The 21,490-nt window shown below is 40.1% G+C and overlaps 1 protein-coding gene across 1 annotated transcript in view; it reads left to right on the top strand.

Moving 5' to 3' along the window:
* Positions 1 to 502: 502 nt before the first annotated feature.
* Positions 503 to 21,490, top strand: part of unc13d (unc-13 homolog D (C. elegans)) — a 23,649-nt gene continuing 2,661 nt past the window's right edge. The window contains exons 1-33 of the mRNA XM_022201495.2: positions 503 to 609; positions 1,490 to 1,516; positions 3,433 to 3,489; positions 3,592 to 3,648; positions 3,729 to 3,836; positions 3,930 to 3,989; positions 4,189 to 4,255; positions 6,854 to 7,034; positions 7,105 to 7,149; positions 7,238 to 7,309; positions 7,379 to 7,448; positions 7,535 to 7,639; positions 10,090 to 10,182; positions 10,270 to 10,370; positions 10,577 to 10,694; positions 11,208 to 11,329; positions 11,420 to 11,510; positions 11,604 to 11,660; positions 11,750 to 11,847; positions 12,062 to 12,113; positions 12,204 to 12,334; positions 13,498 to 13,615; positions 13,697 to 13,849; positions 13,951 to 14,046; positions 14,129 to 14,335; positions 14,451 to 14,525; positions 14,594 to 14,673; positions 14,768 to 14,882; positions 19,371 to 19,442; positions 19,586 to 19,669; positions 19,762 to 19,882; positions 19,956 to 20,079; positions 20,199 to 20,419. Coding sequence (XP_022057187.1) covers positions 550 to 609; positions 1,490 to 1,516; positions 3,433 to 3,489; positions 3,592 to 3,648; positions 3,729 to 3,836; positions 3,930 to 3,989; positions 4,189 to 4,255; positions 6,854 to 7,034; positions 7,105 to 7,149; positions 7,238 to 7,309; positions 7,379 to 7,448; positions 7,535 to 7,639; positions 10,090 to 10,182; positions 10,270 to 10,370; positions 10,577 to 10,694; positions 11,208 to 11,329; positions 11,420 to 11,510; positions 11,604 to 11,660; positions 11,750 to 11,847; positions 12,062 to 12,113; positions 12,204 to 12,334; positions 13,498 to 13,615; positions 13,697 to 13,849; positions 13,951 to 14,046; positions 14,129 to 14,335; positions 14,451 to 14,525; positions 14,594 to 14,673; positions 14,768 to 14,882; positions 19,371 to 19,442; positions 19,586 to 19,669; positions 19,762 to 19,882; positions 19,956 to 20,079; positions 20,199 to 20,419 — 3,238 coding nt within the window. The 5' untranslated portion in view covers positions 503 to 549. The remainder of the gene's footprint in view (positions 610 to 1,489; positions 1,517 to 3,432; positions 3,490 to 3,591; positions 3,649 to 3,728; positions 3,837 to 3,929; positions 3,990 to 4,188; positions 4,256 to 6,853; positions 7,035 to 7,104; positions 7,150 to 7,237; positions 7,310 to 7,378; positions 7,449 to 7,534; positions 7,640 to 10,089; positions 10,183 to 10,269; positions 10,371 to 10,576; positions 10,695 to 11,207; positions 11,330 to 11,419; positions 11,511 to 11,603; positions 11,661 to 11,749; positions 11,848 to 12,061; positions 12,114 to 12,203; positions 12,335 to 13,497; positions 13,616 to 13,696; positions 13,850 to 13,950; positions 14,047 to 14,128; positions 14,336 to 14,450; positions 14,526 to 14,593; positions 14,674 to 14,767; positions 14,883 to 19,370; positions 19,443 to 19,585; positions 19,670 to 19,761; positions 19,883 to 19,955; positions 20,080 to 20,198; positions 20,420 to 21,490) is intronic.

Here is a 21,490-nt window from a genome sequence, read left to right as displayed (position 1 = left end):
ACAGTAGCTCATTGTGTAGCGGCCATAATATCTTCAGGAAGTAAATAAACTCCCCTTAGAGACACAGGTAGAGCTAACAGCACACCACAGACAGAGTATTATGGACTGTCTCATATTGCATGCAATTTCATTATCTCATGCAGCTGCAGTTCATTGTGTGCCATGTGAGATTTGCACTTGGGGTTAAAGTTTACCATGGGATCTATGGTAATAATATTAACAGTCAAGTACTAGCAGTGCATCTGGGCAACAACAACGAATGCAAAACTTCAACAAAGTGGTAGGCTCTGAGGTTTAAAACAATGTGTGTGTGGCTTTTGCTCTGTGGTAGAGGTGTGTTATTTTATATTTAAACAGTATGTAGGCACCAGAGGAAGAAAAAGTCATAAGTCACAGTCACTGATGTTACCACCTTCTTCAGGAAATGATGACTTCCGGCTGCCGTGTGATCGTTCATCGAAACAACGCACACACAGCTTCCTTATATCACACACACGGAGCACAGCAGCTCCTCAGGCAGGAGGCTGCTCATCACATTTTAGCATCATTATGTCAGATCAAAGCGAGTCCAGCAGCACAGGAGACAATCTGCTGCACACATCTGAACAGGTAAGAACCACACTACGCTTAAGTATTGTCATGTTGATGATAAACTCAGTGTTTTCTGAGTTTTGGTTCTCTGCTAACCACGTAGTTTGCATGGCCATGGGCTGACAACCAAATCGACGGTACCTTTAAATGTCTCTGCTTTGGATTAGACTTTCTTTGAGCTTCAATTTAACCATTTACACACAAATTTGCCATTAATTTAGCCTTTTTAAAAAATTCTTATTTACTTTGTGAAGTCCAAAAAAACCCACACACACAAAGTTGCAACAGTGTTAAAAATTGCATCCAATAGCTGAGTCAGTGTCTCCAAATGGCTATTTCAAGATGCTGTGACTATGATTCATAATGATTTGGACGTATGCTTGGATCTGATGATTAGGAAAAAAAACTATTTGTCACCAGACACAAACATACAGCGTGTTTATACGTATGTGTGGCAGCCAACCCGTTTGGAGGAGATTTCACTTCAGTGTTGGTCCTGCTACATGCAAATATAATGAAAATGCTGTGTTTGTGTGCGTATATGTGTAATGAGGTAGGGTGCAGGTGTATTTGCATTTTTATTTTTAGACCAGGTGATTCCCTTTCAGGTGATTTTCCTGGTTAGAATATGAAGTTGCTTGTTGCTTCACTGTCGCCTCCAAGTCAGTTTCATTATCAGCAATAGAGGAAGTCCCTTAGAGAAGCAGGCCTTATCAAAAATTAATGTTTCTCAAACCTACCAATGCAATATCTACAGAGGAAGATCTGGTTGTGAAGGCTGATAGTGACATGAGGGCTCTTTTTAATTAATGTGTTTCAGTTTGATTTCACAGAGGTATTACTTCACCAGAATTTGTGATATTCCTGTATTGTAGCACTTTTGTCTTTTGTTTTCCAGGAACATGGTTTACCAAGACTTCGACAGGTAAAGCTGCTGGGTAGGGCTTTGTATTTTCAAATGTTGCAGAAACTCAAATATGATGTTTTGGAATATTAACTTCTAATTAGCGTAAAACTCAACTGTTTGGTCATAAATCATAGTACTGAATGGATTTATAACTTTGGTCTGACTATGCGGTAACTTGTAAAGGAAAATAATCACCAGTGTTTGTACAGTCCATAGCAATTCAAAATTCTGTTTTTAGCTTTTTGACGTTTTCTCTTGTCTTTGAGTTGTGGTGACATACTTTATCGTTGGAACATTTATGAAAATGAAACCACACGAGAAGTTTAGATGGGAAAGATCCCTATTTATTCAAACTGTTAACTCGAAGACATCTAAAAACAAACAACTGACTACACATTAGTTTTTGCAAAGTGTCAGAGGGCAAAAAGGTACACCACCACTGGTTTAATCTTTAACAATGCACTGTTAAATGTATAAAAATCTTTGTATATTTACTGTTTAAAATCAACATCTTAAAAGTAAAGTTATGACATAAATGTAATGAGTGGAAAGTACAGTATTTACCTCTAACTTCTAAACCGAACACAGGTACAGTATTTGAGTTAATGTACTTGGTAACTTTACAGCACTGGTAAAAAGTACCAAAGTTTGCGCTAATCCGTCCAATATATTACGGCGTATATTACCGGACAAGTAAAAACTCTGGAGTGCTGGTGGTGACAGGAAAAGTCAGAAGACTTCATTGGGGCATCAGCAAAGTTACATGGATGGATCCTCTAGGGACAATGAATGTGAAAATGTTCAAAATTTTGTGCTAATCCGTCATATGGAGGTTGGGATATTTCACTGTGTGAGTAAAAGCTTTGGCATACTGGTGATACTAAAAAACTCGCTAGGTTTCCTCTTGTGACGGCCAAGAAGTCAAGATATCATGACAATCCATCTAATTCTATTGAGACATTACCCACAAAACCATAAAGTGCCTAGAAAAGATGGATGTATCTAAAATTATGTCAACCATTGGTTTGTGGACTACACATTTTTTAAGCACTGAGTTTGGAATTTGGTTGTTGCTAACTTGGTTTGTTGTGACCAGAAATACAGAAAAGACATGTATATGACTGAGAACCTGAGGGCACGACACCCATATGGGATTGACATGTTAATCCCACAGTGCCTCAACCCTAAAATATATCCAGCTTTATCATCTATTATACTCTCAGTGGGACCATCGTTTGCTAAATGAAGACCTTGTTGTATTGTAGGAGACTTGAAACTAGTGATTGAAATTGTTATTTCATTAGGAAAATGTTTGTTGACGCAACAGATCAAGTGAGAATTGTGGTCATTTTCTTACAGGCTAATATTGAATCAAACCTATTTGTGTAACCAGAAGAGTCGCCCCCCGCTGGATTAGAAAGAATCCAGGTTCAAAGTAGTTTCTCTGTTGGCTTCACTTTTCAGATCAAGAGGTTGCATCTATCTTTTATATGAAGTTTGTGGTCAAAACTCAACCTGGTGTGCTGGTGGAAAATTTAGGGGGAATACCAAAGGCATCAGAATGCCCCCTTTGGAGACAACAAATGTGAAAGTGTATTAATTTTGAGCCATCAGTCCAGTAGATATGTTTTCTAGTCAGATGTTTACTGGATAAGTTCAAACTTTAGTATTCAGGTGTTGCTGTGGAATAGCTGGTTCCATCCTCTCAGGATCATGACTGTGTCTCAAAATTTTTTGACAGCTCATTAAAACTGAATTGATACTTTGTCTGGAAATTTTTAGAAATTCCTTAAATAAATCGTCTAGATCATTCCTTTGAAAACACAGCAGTAATATGACATATTCATGACTTTAGTAGGATCCAACATGTCACAAGTCCCTTACGGTTTTTAGGATCTGTCTTTTTGAGACTATTTCTGTGTTTCTATTGATAGTTTTCTCCAGTTCATGTACGTAAACTGGGGATGACGAGAAAACTGAAAGACAGAAGGGTAGGTGACACTGCATGACCTTCAAATTCAGCCTACAAATACGATGATTACCACATGCATCAAACAGAATATGGGAGAAACCTTTCTGCTTGTCACCTTTAGGATTATAAAGAAGATGAAAATCCAGAGGAAAAAGCAAGGAGACACAAGGAGATGGAGGTAGTATCATTCATTTTCTGTCCTTCATATGAAATGACATTTTCCTACCACGTTCACACTCTTCTCATTTCTCTTGAAAGCTGAAGCCTCTGTATAAGGAGCTGCTGTACACCATTGCACATAAGTTGGGTAAACCGTCATCAGCTGAGGTCTTCACAGACAGTCAGCTTCATCAGTACATCAAGGAGGTAGAAACCTTGTTTTAAAACATAACACCACTCATACTTCTGCTACTGTGTTGGTGTATGACTGATTATAGAGATTTATGTCTCTTCTACCAGGCTTTCACTATGACAGAGTCAGAGCACAGCACCCTGATGGAGAAAGTACAGAGCACAGAGGTGAGAAAAGGAAGTCAGCATGTTTGTTCCAACAAAGACCCCTAACTTCTATTTATAGATATTTCTATATATATGAAGATCTTAACTTTCCACCACCTTCCCAGTGGCAGAAATGATGTCATCGGCATGTTTGAGTGTGCAATACGTGGGTTTAATAGTACCAGAGTATCTAAATGCTGTAACTGTTTGACCTATACAGTCTCCAGTGTACTGTCTGATGGCCACTGTGAAGGAAGCCACAGGAATCCTGGGAAAAGACGTTAGTGGTGAGTTCCTACTTCACCTTTGCAGACAAGATATTTGGCTCTCTTCAACAATTTGATGATTTGGACTCATTTTAATTCACCCTTTTTAGCCATAGTGTGTCTGAATGCTCTTTCATTCGGTTGATTGGTTGGTTCCTTAATAGTTTTGCCCATGGTGAAACATATACAATTTATAAAATAAATTTTATAAATTGGGGCCGGCATGGCTCAGTGGGTAGAGTGGCCGTCTTGCAACCAAAGGGTGGCCGGTTCGATCCTCGGCCCGTTGTGTTCATGTCAAGGTGTCCCTGAGCAAGACACCTAACCCCTAATTGCTCCTGATGGGTCGTGGTTAGCGCCTTGCATGGCAGCTTCCGCCATCAGTGTGTGAATGTGTGTGTGAATGGGTGAATGTGACGTATCTTGTAAAGCACTTTGGGTACAGGTATAGTAAAGCACTATGGTAAATACAGATCATTTACCATTTATAAAATAGACCTCGTTCAACCACAACAGTAAAACCACTGACAGAGGAGATGATTAACACTGATCATCTCGTAATAACACAATGCTCTGCTTTTAAACTTTGGGTCCTGGTCTATATATGGATGTTATTGTGACATGTTCCACTGACCTAAATTCATACTGGCCAAGCACAGCCCTTCATGACAACAGTACTCCCCAAGGACAATGTGCCTTGCTACACCCTAAAAACTGCTCTGAAATAGCTCGAGGAACCATAACAAAGAACCCAAAGTGTTGACCAGACCTTCAAATTCCCCATTTTCTCAATTCCATTGAGTATCTGCAGATGCATGTCCAATCCACAAACCCAATACCCACAGCCAACACAACCCACAATCTACGACAAGCATCTCGATGGTTTAACCTGTGTTGATGGCACAAAGGGGATCTACACAATTCTAGCCAGGCTGTTTCAATGCTGTGTTACAAGAAAAATTTTAGCCTTTATTATTTATCAGTGAACTCCATATAGTGCAGTCAACAGAAAAAATAAATAAACATTTGATGCAAGTACGCTATTTCTTTAAAACAGCACTAGAGGATAGTTTTTAAGGAACTTGCTTGTAACTTGCTTGCTTGTAGGTTGTTCCAAGCATCTCAGTGAATGGCCAAGGTTACATGAAGCTTTTTAATTCGGAAATAACAACTCAATTGGAATCAAAGTTTTGTGCTTCACGTTTACAGGGAAAAATCAATTAAGGTTTAAATGGACCGCACGTCGATCCCCCTTTCTTAATTTCGCTTTAAACGCTTGGGCGTTGGAAAGGATTCTGATTGGACAGGGAGTGGACATGACGTATCCCTGTTTACCGGGGGGAAAAAAAAAAGCTCCATTTGCCACGGCATTTCTTTTCCCCAACAACATGGAAGAACAACTAAAAAGCATGCTTTTCGCTTTGCTTTTTATTGTCGTTTTGAAACAACTCGACAATGGAGTACTACTTCTAATAAACTTAATCTGAATAAACTACCTGGTTTAATCCTATGTTAATTCTGAATAAACTAATTCCTGTGTACGTTCTATTCATGTATACAGTTAATTCCGCTTTAGTTAATTCTGGTCATTCTGTGGATGCTTGGCTCCTCACGTTGTGAGGACGTAGCGACATACATGTTCTGCGACCTTACTGGTGCGAGCACATTCTTGCAACTTCAACAGAAGTAGTACGCCATTGTGGAGTTGCTGTTTCAAAATGACAATAAAAAGCATAGTGAAAAGCGTGCTTATTAGTTGTTCCTCCATGTTGTTGGGGAAAAGAAATCCCACGGCAAATGAAGTTTGTTTTCTTCCGGTAAACAGGGATACGTCACGTCCACTCCCCGTTCAATCAGAATCCTTTCCAACGCCCAAGCGTTAAAGGGCTATGTAAACCTTAATTCGGAATTAATATTTCCATGTAAACTCGAAGCACAAAACTTTAATTCCGAATTAAAAAACTTCATGTAACCGTGGCACGTCAGGTCTACACTCCCTCATGCTCATTATGCTAGGCCAACAAAAGGCTCCTGATACAACCACCACAATAGGATGGGTCCATGGCTAAACTCTTCTCTGTAGTTCCCCTGTGGTGGAACAAGTTAACAAACTATGGTCGATCTACAGAGTTTCTCTCAGTCTTTAAGAAAAGACTAAAAACCCAGCCCTCCAGTGAACCCCTTTGCACTTGACAGACTGCAAAAAAAAAAAAAAGTAAAAATCCTATTACGTCTGTACTGCCTGTCCTATTATCACACCTGAACTTGTTTTATGGCTAGGTTGTTTTCTCCTGAGTAGATCGTTGCTTGTGTTGCATCTACTCTGAGATGTACGTCGCTTTGGATAAAAGTGTCTGCTAAAAGAAACTGTTGAATAGTCAAATGGTATTTTAAATGTGACCCTAGTGTAAACTGACACACAGAATAGAGTTTCGACTTAAGTTCTGCAGAAAGTGACTCTGTTCCTCAGTTGCATTCCTCAATACTGATGTGCTTCTGGTGATGTGGATATTTAACTTTCACTTCTTCAAAGTGATGACTTTTGCTGTATATTTCTGTTAGCGAATCTCTTAAAACCTGACTTCAGTTCAATACAAATCTGTGATGTGTCGTGAACAGGTTTTAGTGACCCATACTGTATGCTGACCATACTGGAGGATGAGCAGGAGAGTCGGACTCGCCGGTCCAGAGCCAAACCCTCTAAATCTGTTGTAAAGGACGCTGTGTCACGTGATAAAATCTACGAAACAGACATTAAGAAACAGACCCTGAACCCCATCTGGAACCAAACCTTCATAATGTGAGATGGAATCATGAGTTTCAATTTATCAGATTGAAATGTGCATTACTTATTATTTTTCCTTCTTTAGAGAGTTCGAAGATGTGTCCAGTGCCAGCTTCCACCTGGAGATGTGGTGAGAGAAACACAAGAAGCTTCACTTTATCGGCTTTAAAAAAATCTCTTCCTTTGCCTTCACCTTCATTGTACCTTTTCTGCTGCAGGGACAAGGATGAAGAAGTGTCACTCACTCAGAAACTGGAGGAGATCAAAACCAACTTCAATAGTTTAAGAAGGTAATAAGAAGGTAATATGTAGAGCTGACTAAGCAAAGCTGGTGAATGTTTCTGCTTTTATCTGTTTAGGATGATCAAGGACGCCAAAAAGGAGAAAGGCACAGATGACTTTTTGGGAAATGTTGTCTTAAAACTACAGGTATTGCATGTACTCATTGATGAATATGCTATTTTACTCTTCTCCATCTTTTCAGTCTAAAACCTGTTTGCATCATCACACTATAGGATCTTCACTGTACCGAGGACAACTGGTACAACCTGGAGCCCAGAACAGAGACGTACCCTGACCGTGGCCAGTGTCACCTCAACCTCAAGTTCATCCATAAATCGGTAAGAGAACACACATACTGAAACAGTTCTGTAGTTTAGTTCGGTTACAGACATTTATGCATGAAAGCTCCAGTTAGAGTGAATTAAGAATGATGCACCAACAAAGTGTCTGTCAAGGTAAAATGCACAAAAAGAAGAAGTGGACTTGTGCTTGCAGTACCTAAACTACACTCGACTGTACAGAAAGGTGATAAATTGAAGAAAATAGCAACATAAGTGTCTTTGGCATTAATTGTCCAAGTCTCTGTCGCTCTACTGAAAGGATGAATATGATTCTTTCAGAAGACATTCTCTCATGGTGTTTTGATGGTGGACTATGATGTCTAAACACTCAATATAAAATTCCAGTTGGGTTGGGATCTAGTGACTGTGAAGTCCATTTCATATGATTCACATCACCTTCATCGTACTCTATAGATGGAGACACTGTTGTCTATTATCAAGATAGAAATATTTCATGCATTCAAGCCTGTACTGTTCTTAGTGTACATTGCACATGTACTCGCCTACATGTCAAAAGTGTGATCGATGCCTTTTCTGCCTTTCTCACGTTTTTCTGTATTTCTGTAGGCCAGTATCACTATGAAACTCTCAAAGGAGCATTACTCTGTATAATGAAGAGTTTATGTGCCGGAACCTTCTTCAATATCATTTTCTGTGTATTTGTCTATGGACTGTTTGTTACGGGAGGGGGGTCGGAGAACCCAGACGCAGGCACAGAGATCAGGCAGGACAGAGCAGGTGTCGAATAACAAGATTTATTTGTACAAGTGAAATGCTAATAAAGCACAAGGGGAACCTAAGCCAGTAATGAAAACACCAACCCTAATACAACAACAGTTTAAACTGAAAAAAACCTGATCTAAACCTAAAAAACTTACAAATCTGAATTAACCTACGGGGAAGACTAAACCCAACCAAAAGCAAAATACGCAAGAGACCAAAACCAACAATACTCTATAGAGGAACACTAGGAGGATGCAAGCAAAAACTAAACTAAGCCAACAGATAGTATATTCACAAAACTCAGGAAAAACAGAACTAAGGAGGCAAGGAAGGCAGGCACAGAATCAGGAAACTGGCAGAGGGACTATGGCAGGCTGGGGCCTTAAGCAGAGCAGGTGAGAATCCAGGAGGAGAACTGAATCTATGTGGGGGAAATACAGAAGGGGGGAAAAACAGAGTCCAAAAGTTGGGGAAATAGTCCATGTGGACATGTGAGTCTGTGAAGGCATGTGAATTGCTATGATCCAACAAGAAGTGAATGCAAACACAGAGCTTAAGTAGCTGGAGGTGAGGTGGAGAACAGGTGAGTTGAGTTCAGTTGATTACTGCAGCTGACACTCATTGCAGTAATCAGCAGGTAGAGTGCAGGGAGAGCAGGAGGGCGAGTGACGGGGAGAGAGAGACATGTGGGAGAGGTGAAAGACAGATCAAAACAGAAACAGACCAGGAACCAAGGGAGAAAGGAGGAAAAAAGGGAAGAAGGGCAGGGGCTGGAGCAGGATCCTAACACTGTTATTGCCTGATCACCTCTTGCGTTGGCATTCATGATTTCTCATCCTATTTACTGAGCAGCAATGTCTGGTGCTAAAAAAAATGAAGCCAACACAAAGTGCCAAAAGGTTAATAAATAAACACATTAACAGTATGGTACAAAGAAAGGATGGTCCGCTTGTTTGCTCATTTTTGGATGAGTAGGGAGTAAGTAGGAATGCCGTGATGATGATGGCTGGAGTCTACACAGAGCTACAAAAGCAATGTTGAGGAAATCTCTGGAAGATGTCATGGGGGTCATTCATCTTTATATACAGTCTGTGCTATTTACTAATGTATTTCCCACAGATCTAAGTACAGATGGCATTCTAATCACAGATCATATTGAAACATTTGCCAGTTGAGCAGTTTTTGTGACTGAAGCTCCTGCCATCTGATCCCCAACAATGAACCTTTCAATTTCACTTTGATCTTTTCCTCTTGCCAGTTTTATACAACATCTGAACTAACAGCACCTGCTTAGGTCATAGTGGGCTCACAAATCCCTTTTTTGTTCATAATCAAAAAACTCATATAAAAATTATGACAGAATTTAATTCAAGTTTCTATTAGGGCAACATAGTAGCATAACTACTTTTTTATGTCCCAAAGGGCAAAGCTCAACTTTATTATGAAATTAAAATATACAACAAAAACTTTTATTTTTTGGCCATTATTTAACACTGTAACACAGGAACAGGTGGAAAGATGGATGTAAACTGCTAACTGACTGGCAAGCAGAGCCAGCAAGAACTGTACCATACAGTGCAGCAATGCAGACACATGTGCATTTGTTGTTTACCTCCGTTCATTTATCCAGGTGCTTCCTTTCAGGTGTTATCTGTATGCACTTATACCTACATGTGTCAGTTTGGGGCAGTTTTGACACTGGGTCTGTGCTGTGTGATCAACAGAGAGACGGAACGCTGAGTGCTGGTCGAAGTGCTTACATCAACTACTGTGGGATTCTGCAGCAGTTTGTCCAGGCTTACATCTCTAAGCAGCAGGTAAAGGGCGAGTAGTCTTGTCAATCTTCAAAATCCTATAAAAATGTCTTACTGTTTTAATCCACCATCTTCTTTTGTCTTGCTCAGAGTTCTGCTCCGTGGAAAGGGGAGCTGTGTGGTGAAGCTCAGACTCTGCTTGAGCTCTACGCTACACAGAACGACCTCTCGCCTTTTCTTCAGGACCTGGCGTAAGTACCGTGTTTCACATTCTACAGATTTAAAGAGCTTTATATGACAGAATACAGGTTTTTATGCAGGTAAATAAGACCAAAAGTAAAATCTCACAAATTGTGCTTTCAGCCCAGTCATCCAGCTCTGTGTTATCATGTTAATGAGTGTGTGTGTTCTTTCTGTTGCACTTCTGAATACGTGTGTATGTGTGTATCCCTAACAGGAAGTGGGTGGCTTACAGTAAGCTGTACCAGAGTTTAGAGGTGGACTCATCTGTGCTGCTCCAGCAACTAACCAGTATAGAATACCACTGGCACCAGCAGGAGCTGCCCTACCAGCAGGTACTCAGGCTCAACTCACCATCAGTGGTGGAAAATACAATTCTGAGTTACTAGTATTTCAGCTGAGGACTGTATTATCATTTTAAGCTACTTTGTATTTTATCCACAGAATTTCAGACACATTATCTGTGCTGTTGTTACAAGAATAATATTACTTTAAAAAGTGTTTGGCGGCCATCAAAAATTCAAAATTCCTTTTAAAATGAATTTTTTTGCAAGACTTTTAATTGTAACTGAGTGGTACTGATGTTTTTAAGTAAATGTCTGAATACTTCCTCCCATGGTGCTTGCTGATTAATGCAACCTCATTGTGTCACAAAATTTTCAGCCTTCCACTTGCCTAATAGATCATGTTTCTGTCATCTGATGATTGACCGTGTTAGTGTGTACAGATGCCTGACAACTCTTTCAAGCCAGATTTTCCTGGTTCAATTACTAAAATATTCAGCAGAAACCAGGAGTTGATATTATGCACAGTTGAGTGTTGAGAAAAGTGTTACACTCTGTCACCAGAAACAGGAACTCGGGGACTCTCTTCATGGTTTCCTGCAATACGGTCTGTGTCTGGTGGCCAAATACAGAGACATCTTCCCTCCAACTCCCCGGGCTACTCCCAAACTGCACACTCTGCTCAGGTACATAGAGCTATGAGTGTTTAACTGCTGACTGAGCTGTTTGAAATTTCAGACATTGATTATGCAACATTTACATGTGCATTTTTTCAGGATCTTGGTCCAGATCTGCAAGACTCAGGCATTTCAGAAACTGAACCCAGCTCAGTTTGAGCTTCATGATGAGCTCAGTGATGCTGTAAAGGTCAGTAATCACTCTAGTGGGATTATTAGCAGCAGTACGTAGAGTATATCATACAGCTTTAATTACTGATGACATGTTTTGTTTTGCTACCAGATTGGTACACAGGAGTGGTTTACCATCAAAAAGGGTTTGCATCAGCCAATGACTAAGGTAAAGTCATGCCTTAATATCTGGAAATAAGGCTTACAGAGTTTCTCCTTTTCATTTTAATAAACTACAGTCATGTTTTCTACATACAGGATCTGTCAGAGATAGGGAGAGCCCTCTCTAGGCTCATTATGGAGGTGCAGGAGGACATAAAGCACAACAAAGACGTCTGGAACAGAGTATTTGTCAGGTCAGAGGGGCAACCAAACACTTCACAGCTGATAAACATCATGTTTTGTCCTGGTGGCGTGCATTCTGACTCATTGTCATGACTTACTGGGCTTATTAGTTATATGAAGGAAAAATAAAGGAAATTACATGTTTCTGGCAGTCATAGAGAACCACTGCTTTAACTAAGATTGCTTACCTTTCTCATAACGAATATGTTCTTCTTATCACTACAGTGCGGTGCAAGTTGATGTCTTCACTGTTGTCTATCACAAGTTTGATTCCCTGGTAAGTGCGCGGAAAGGTTTAACCTCTAATTTTAAAGACAAGAATCTTTTTTTAATGATTCACTCTCATCTGATCCCCTCTCTTCCACAGCTTGCAAAAGAAGTGAGGGAAACCTTATGCCTGATGAAGGGTGAGATGGAGCAGCCTCTAGCCAACAGCCTGTTCCCTGTTTATCTGAGCCTGCAGGCCATCCACAAAGACAAGGCCTTCTTACAAAAACGGTCAGAAATCATCATAATCACAACTCGCATTTCTACTCAAGTTCCCCCTCACTAATGCTAACCTTCATCCTCCAAATGTATGATTTTAATGTGAATCTTAATCAACACTACATTACATATTGTTCCAATACTTTCTGACACAACTTAACCACAAATTTTAAGTCGATTTATTTGAATTTATATTCCCAGTGATACTGTGGACTGACAGAGAAGCAGATATTTTTTCGTTAAAACCTATTGTTTATTCATTACGTTTAGATAATTATTTTAACAGCTTAGTTTTAGTTGTTTATCCATTCTATCTTTGTATTCATCACTGACTGAAAAATTAATTACTTCAACTGTTCACTACTAACCACTATCTTTAGCTAAATCTCTCAAGTGTTTATGGATTATTTTAGTCAGTTGTTTTAACTGTTTACCCAGTAATTTTTAGGTAACAGTTTCAAACATTTACCCATTATTGCTAGCTCATTTGTTATGTTGTTATGATAGTTGCTGAAATTACAGTGATCTTTTACTATTTTGTTCATTTGCTTCTGCCACACTTAGCCAATTATTAACTGGTTACTTTTAGCTGTATCCATTTTTTTTAAAGCAAATTCGTTAAAACTTACATTCTGTGGCTTTTACAATCATTTTAACAGTATATACTTTTAGCTAAAAGTTTCTGTTTATACATTACTTCAGTCCATCACTTAGCTAGCTAACACTATCAAGCAAATATCTGTTACTTTTAGCTCTCAAACTGCTCACTCATTATTTTTGACTAATATTTCATATGCGTGCCATTTTAGTCCATTTCATCTTTTTATCCATCACCTTTTGCTGAATTATTGTGTATCCATTACCTTTTGCTCGTCATTTCACACACTTGTAACACACTTTTAGCTATTTCTATTGTTTCAGCTAATGACTTTATTTCAGATGGTTCATTTCCTAAAAAGTTAATCACTTTTAACTAACTGTTCTAACAGCTTATCCAATACTTTTAATCTAACAATTTTAGCTTTATATGTATTTACTTGTGTTTTAAAATATATTTACTTTTTAATCTATGTTAGCAAAGAACCCCATGCTGGGTATCACTGCTCCTGAAGATACAATGCATCTAGGAAAACACCTTCGCTACTGAATAAAAAATAATTTTTCTGTTTGTTCAGGGGATTACTGGAGCTGACGAACTTTCATGACGGCTTCAGAGAGGCTCTTCCTTACTGGCTCAACCAGGCGTTCAGCACCACTCAGGACAGGGTGGAGAGGGCTGTGCAGGTGGACCAGGTAACCCACTCTTATCTTATTGGACATATCATTCATAATGAGCAATATCACTACATGTTTGAAACTGTCTTCTCCTCTCAGCTACAGCCTCTGGAGTCTGGTGCAGTGCCCATAAAACACAGTTCGTCAGCAGTGGACCTGGTGGCATGTGTCCAGCCCATCTGCCAGCTGTGGGAGCAGCTGTCCTGGCCTGACCCTGAGGAGGCCTTCATGCTCATGGTCAAACTCACTGAGGTACAGCGTGCTGCCTAGCTTAACCACATGCCACACCGTTTAGATTTTGTGACAGGGGGAAGGCTGACAGTGGTCTATTGTTGATTTCTGTGTGTTTTCAGGATGTGTGTAAGATTGTGGTGAACTACTGTCACACACTGAAGGAGAGAGTCCGGGTGCTGTCTGAGAATTCTGACCACAGCAGCGCTATTAACATGGTAAACATACACAAGACTTCGCTAGAAATCCCTCTAATACTATATAGTGCCCAGCAGTGTGAAGCCTCTCCTCTCTGTGCAGCTATGTGTGGTGGTGAACGACCTGGAACACTTGCGGTCGGTGCTGACTCGACTTCCGACGCAGCTCAACTGGGCCGGACTTCGAGATCGGACTCAGAATGTGATCGGGGAGAGCCAGTTCCACAACACACTGCCTTCACAGCTTCAGCAAGCCCAGAGCATCCTGGGCCGAGAGATCCGATCTGCTCTAGACACTCTTGGGAAAAAGGTAATAATTTTTCAAACGGATGATGAAGCAGTTATTGCATTTGAAAAATGTTTCATATACAACATGTTGTCATCAGTAATGGCATTTATTTCAAACTAAACACCAATCTTCCCAGTTAAACACAGACATTGAGACTCATGTCAGAAGCATGTCGACCAGACGCAGGATTCCCTCCAAGTCCTCAGAGGATGTAAGTGATCGTCATTCCACTGATAGAGGTCCATGTTATATTTGCTTCATACTTGTCCTCTGTTTTAGGCTGCAGCTCCTCTTATGCGCTATCTAGAGCAAGAGCTGCAGTATATGAATGAAAACCTGGTCCAAGAGAACTTCAACAGGTACTGAGCTGACTTATAACCTCAACACATTCTGTCCAATAAGTCTTCTTTGATTCTCATGAGATTGCGTTGCTGTTTTATCTCCTGTGTCCAGTCTCCTGACTCCTTTGTGGAACAACTCAATTAAAATCCTCTACCAGGTGGCCACTCAGCATCCACAGCAAGAAGGGCTCATGGTGTTCTGCCAGAGACTGCTGTATACACTTCAGGTTAGTCCACAGCAGTGTTCTTAACTTGACTAAAAAGACTGAACACTCCTGCTCAACACAAAGTTGTCTTTTCAGCAAAGATTTAATGTATGATAGCATCAGAAATTTGGCCAAAATTCGGCTCAAAGTGAAGGATCATTGAAAACTAATAGCATTGTCACCTTCTACATCATGAAAATATTGTTGTTGTTTTTTTTAAATTTATATTGGCTATATTTTCAAATAAAGGTATCTTTTTTCTATACTTTTACCCACATCATCTGTTACTACCACAAGGCTATTTTCTGGCCCCAATTTTAATGTAGCATCACAGTATATGGGCATTGATGATTAAGTTAGTGCCTGGCCTGTATTAATAGTCAGCACTGAAGGTTCTCTTCAGTCAACAGTGTGACATTTAGGAAAATACACTCATGCAGTATGCAGAGAGGAACCTGCAGCTCAGAGACAGTTTGCCTAGCTTAGCATAACACCTAGGTCAGGGGTCGGCAACCTGCGGCTCCGGAGCCGCATGTGGTTCTTTCATCCCTCTGTTGCGGCTCCCTGTAACTTTGGAAAATAAATAATCAACAGACTATTTAATTAAAATTTATTTTATTTTAGATTGGTAATTTTTAAAAATTTAATTCTAAATTTGAAGATTATGGTGATCTTGTAACATCAAAATAAAACGTTTTAAATTTTCGTCTGTCAAAATATGCATCCCAGCCATCAATCTGCGACACTCGCCGGCCTGCTTGTATTCATTTGGAGTCCTGTTGATCTTTGGATCCCAATGTTTGCTCTACATTCATTCAGCAGCGGCATATCTATTCTTTGATATGTCAGGTTAATACGACGTTACTCGCGAGAGCACGGCTCGATGTCACATCCAGCATCCAAGCAGCAGGTCAGAGAGAGGAGTGTCGTCTTGGAAAATAGGGCAGCGACTTACCGGAGAAAAGTTATTAGCTTAAGATAAATAGATTTTACAAGTTAAATAGACATTCGTAAAATATTGATTTCCAGCTAACATTACGTAACATATGAGGTCCAGGAGCAGAAATGACATTAACCAAGTAAGATAAATATTAGTGGTAGGACACAATTAAAAAATGAATCTATCTAATTAGAGGCTTTGTAGTTAATTAATCCCGACTGATTAACAAGGGGGCTGCACAGCGGCGTAGTGGTTAGCACTTTCGCCTTGCAGCAAGAAGATCCCGGTTCGAATCCCGGGGTGGGCCTGGGATCTTTCTGAATGGAGTTTGCATGTTCTCCCTGTGCATGCGTGGGTTTTCCCCGGGTACTCCGGCTTCCTCCCACAGTCCAAAAATATGCTGAGGTTATTGATCACTCTAAATTGCCCGTAGGTGTGAATGTGAGTGTGCTTGTTTGTCTGTATATGTAGCCCTGTGACAGACTGGCGACCTGTCCAGGGTGTCCCCTGCCTTCGCTCAAGTCAGCTGGGATAGGCTCCAGCACCCCCCACGACCCTAATGAGGATAAAGTGGTGTATAGAGGATGGATGGATGATTAACAAGGGCATAGAGGTAAAAAAGCTATATATGCAGTGTTGTCTTCATTTTAAATGCCAAAAGGATTTTGCGGCTCCTGGTGTTTTCTTTTCTGTGGGAAACGGGTCGAAATGGCTCTTTGAGTGTTAAAGGTTGCCGACCCCTGAACTAGAGCCTGATGCTGCCAAAGGGTGAATCCACCTACCAAATGTCCTAAATAGAACCTATGCGATGCTCGATTTTAAGGAGTAAAAAATATTTACATATTAGCAGATATTCTCAAAATACATGTTGTAGTTGTGTTGAAAATGGAGAATGATGGGTCATTGTTTATGGATTCTCCAGCAATATATTTTACAACTGGTTAGAGACTTCTCATGAGGACACCACTCCGCATCATGTTCAGGTCAGCTATGACACATACTCTGCTACATGTGCTGCAGGCAGTACTGAGAGTGTTGTCAAAAATGGAGTCAGAGCGCACTCTGGTGGACAAACTGTGATCAACACGAGCAATTTTATTTGCATTATATTATCCATCCATCCATCCATTCATTATCTATACACCGCTTAATCCTCATTAGGGTCGCAGTGAGGACGGAGAGTATTCCAGCTGTCTGAGAGTGAAGGCAGGGGACATCCTGGACAGGTCACCCGTCTATCACAGAGACAGACAGACACACTCACATTCACGCCTACGGACAATTTAGAATTATCAATTAACCTCAGCATATTTTTGTACAGTGGCAGGAAGCTGGAGTACCCCGAGAAAACCCACGCATTCACAGGGAGAACAAACAAACTTCATGCAGAAAGATCCCAGGAAGCCTGGGACGCGAACCAGGATCTTCTAGTTGCAAGGCAACATAGCTAACCACCCCACCACTGTGCAACCCATCTAACAGTTTAAAACAAAATATAAAGATAATTTCAACAACAAAAAAGAAAACAAGAACAAAAGACAATGAATAATATGCTCGAAAAGGAGTGGGAAGAAGTCGAAACTTATCTAATCCCACCCCTTCTCCTTACACAAAATATTGTAAATGTATTCTTTCTGCTTCTTTAAAATACTAGCATGTATAAACAATAATAACAATAATAATAATAGTGAACATGATTTATAGTAAATATACACCTATATGTCATCTGCATTTCCACAGAAGGACAAAGACAAAATGACATAACAATAGCAAAACACACCCGAAGGAAAAGACCCAGCTAATAATACACATAAATAAATACAAAAAATAGATCATTAAAGAAATAAACAAGAAAAGCACTCGGTGAGTGCAGTACTCCGCCAAGGCTGCTCAGTTGTTGTATCATTTCCCACAGCTGAAAACTTGAAAAAATTCAAGGCAGAAATCACAGCAACATAAAATGTGGCCATTTTATACACCCATACCCCCACAATCTCATCAATTGTTCCTTGTATCATTTCCAACAGAAAAGTCATGATAAGTCTGCAACAATTTGTAGTAGGATAGCAATTAGGTGATCGTCAGCAGACAGCTGATGTAGTGTTCACTTGTAGTCGTAGTAACAGTAATGCCATGCCACTATCTTGCAAAATCTAATCATTTAGCATATGTGTCATTTCTGACCTTCCATGAAAATTTCATCGAAATCCGCCTGACCGTTTTTGAGTCATGTTCCTGACAGACAGACAGACAGACGCTGATCGTCACATAACTCCACTGAGGCGCCACCTCCTTGGCAGAGTAATATTTAATAACAGTAACCTGTGCACACCCAGTGACTGTCACACCCCCACTTCATCCCTGTATCCTGTAAAAACATTACCTTTACATTTTATTTTCAACTATTTCATGAACTGCACAGTGGCACGGTAGTTATCGCTGTTGCCTTGCAGCTAGGAGATCCCCAGTTTGCCTGGGCCGGGGATCTTTCTGCATGGAGTTTGCATGTTCTCCCTGTGCATATTGGGCTTTCTTCAGGTAGTCTGGCTTCCTCCCACAGTCCAAAAATATGCTGAGGTTAATTGATGGTTCTAAATTGTCTGTAGGTGTGAATGTGAGTGTGACTGTTTTTCTCTATATGTATAGCTATAGTCTATACATATAGACGGGTGACCTGTCCGGGGTGTCCCTTGCCTTCAATCTAGGTCTAATAATAATAATAGTTTTATTGGTATAGCACCTTGAAGAAGAACCTTCACAAAGTGCTTTGAAAGTAGAAAATAAAAAATGACAAAAATGTACAGAATGGATAGCTAATTTAAAGCTAGTTACAAAGATGACATCACATAAAGGGGTTAAGAGAGAAGCTGAAGAGAAAACAAAAGATAGAAATAGATTAAGATCAGGAGGTTAGAAAGAGGGACTACTAGCAGTGGAACTTCTCAAAAAAGATAAAAAGGCAGAAAGTGATAAAGGAGAAATAAAAGAACTTTACTTGAAGGCGAGTCTGAAAAAGTGAGGTTTAAGAAGTGACGTCAAAGACTTTTCTGATTCAGCGAGCCTTATCTCCTCAGGCTGGTTGTTCGAAAGCTGAGGGGCCCTGGCAGAGAAGGCCCAGTCATCTTTGAATTTAAGTGGTATATAGATAGTGGATGGATGGATGGATGGATGGATGGATGGGCATTGCTTGATCTTCTCACCCAAACTGTTCCAGAGTCTTACCCCACAGAATGAAATGCAGAATCTTTTTTCTGTTTGTGCGGATTTTGTTAATTTTGAAGTTGTATTTTCCTCCTAATTTTGCCAAATTTTATTTGAAATTATATATTTTTCACTATGGACCAGTGTAGCTAGCACACATTTTGATGTGAGGATGGACTGTGGTACTGATAATATCTCTGACAGGCCAGTTTCAAATGATTTAATTAGCAAGCTGACAGATCAGTGAATTACAATTGCTGCAGCTCACTATTTAACTTTAAAAAAAAGTCTTATTTGTTTTAAAATAATTAAATTTCTACAATAGCGGCTGTAGCTTCATGGTACACTTTATGCAATGTGTCTTTCAGTGCCTTGAGCAGTGCTTCCATGCTGAGGGAAACGGACTTCCGTTGACTGCACTCCAGTCGGATGAGTACAAGGTGAGAAACTGAGGACACCAACAACTGACATCGACATTTCCTTGAATAGTGTTTGTTTTCATCTCCATATTGTCTTATATTAAAATCAGTGAAAACATGCTCTGTTCATATCTCACTTCGTGATTTCTCTCCTGGCTGTCCAGGTTCTTAAAGCTCACCTCACTCACAACTCCCTGAACAGCCAGCAGCTGGTGGAGAAGTTTCTGGAAAGGAAAATATGGGAGCAGGTGAGCCTACACAAGACTCTTTTAATGCTTCTGCAAACTCACTCTAGTGCTTTGACCTGACTTTATTTCTGTCTCTTCTTCTTGCATGACAGAAAGTGTACAGTGGAGAGAAATATGGTGCAGTCACCCTCCTCACATCCTACAGAAGATCAGACCAGAGGCTGCGAGTGGAGGTGCTGAATGCCGTCAACCTCTTACCAATGGACTCTAATGGTGAGAAGATGTGGAACAGTCACAGCCATAGAGATACAGTACAGAGAGTTCATTGCTTTGATTCTTCCACCAGGCTTCAGTGATCCATTTGTACAGCTGTGTCTGGAGCCGAATCACATCTTTCCTGAGATAGAGCCTCGCTCCACCCAGATCAAAAGCTGTGATCTCAACCCTCTTTTTGATGAGGCATTTGAATTGTGAGTTACTGTTGTTTTATTTCGCTTCATTTCATCAATATTTTTAGTGATCTTGTCAGGCGATCAGTGATTTTTCAGGACTGATTTTGACCCACTTCATTCCCTTTGCTGTGACATAGTCTGGTATCCCTGGAACAATGCCAGGCTCTAGGGGCATGCCTGGTGGTCACGGTTCTGGACCATGACACCTTGAGGACAGACGACTTTGAAGGCGAGGCTTTTCTGTCCCTAAAGTCCATACCTGGAGTTGCAGGAGCAAGAGAAGAAGATGAACTCAACTCACAACCAGACGCCATTCCTGCTCAAATACGTCTACCATTGATGCATCCAAAACCTAATGGTAGGATATGGCAGTGTGTTTAGACTAGCAAAGCAGAGAGTATTACTCCTACTTAAGTCTTTTGCCTTTTACTAAAGAGTTCAGTGGAGAATGACTCTAGTGATTTTTGCCTATTTTTGGCTGGTTTTGGCATCTGAGACATATTTTTTCCTTTGGGATCATTAAAGTTTCATCTTATCTTTTGAATCGGCATATCACCAGATTAACCTGCTATGAGGCTTTAGGGCAAGACCCCTATTAACCTCTTTTCCTCCTGGACTGACTGCTATGCTTTACATACTGTTTGACCTGAGGTTTGTAGTAACTGTGAAATGGAAGTACAAGGTGACACAAAGACACAATTAAAGCTAAGAGCTTCTTTTGCCACCTTCAGCTGCACTTACACACGTGGACAAAATTGTTGGTACCCCTCAGTTAAAGAAGGAAAAACCCACAATTCTCACTGAAATCACTTGAAACTCACAAAAGTAACAATAAATAAAAATTTATTGAAAATTAAATAATCAAAAACAGCCATTACTTTTGAATTGTTGATTAACATAATTATTTAAAAAAACAAACTAATGAAACAGGCCTGGACAAAAATGATGGTACCTCTATAAAAGATTGAAAACTATTTGACCAGATTGACATGATTAACTCAGGTGTGTCATTTAATTGACATCACAGGTGTTTCCAAACTCATAATCAGTCAGTCTGCCTATTTAAAGGGAGACAAGTAGTCACCCTGCTGTTTGGTGAAAAGGTGTGTACCACACTGAACATGGACAACAGAAAGCGAAGGAGAGAATTGTCCCAGGACATCCGAAAAAAAATTATAGACAAACATCTTAAAGGTAAAGGCTATAAGACCATCTCTAAACAGCTTGAAGTTCCTGTGACAACAGTGGCTCATATTATTGGGCGTGGCCGCAAGAGGAAAATTGATGACAAATTGAAGAGACGGATCGTTCGAATTGTATCCAAAGAGCCCAGAGCAACCTCCAAAGAAATTAAAGGTGAACTCCAAGGCCAAGGTACATCAGTGTCAGATCGCAACATTCGTCGTTGTTTGAGCCAAAGTGGACTTCA

Source organism: Acanthochromis polyacanthus, chromosome 19, assembly GCF_021347895.1.
Source record: "Acanthochromis polyacanthus isolate Apoly-LR-REF ecotype Palm Island chromosome 19, KAUST_Apoly_ChrSc, whole genome shotgun sequence".
NCBI lineage: Eukaryota > Metazoa > Chordata > Actinopteri > Pomacentridae > Acanthochromis > Acanthochromis polyacanthus.
This window is presented reverse-complemented; position numbering and strand designations above follow the sequence as displayed.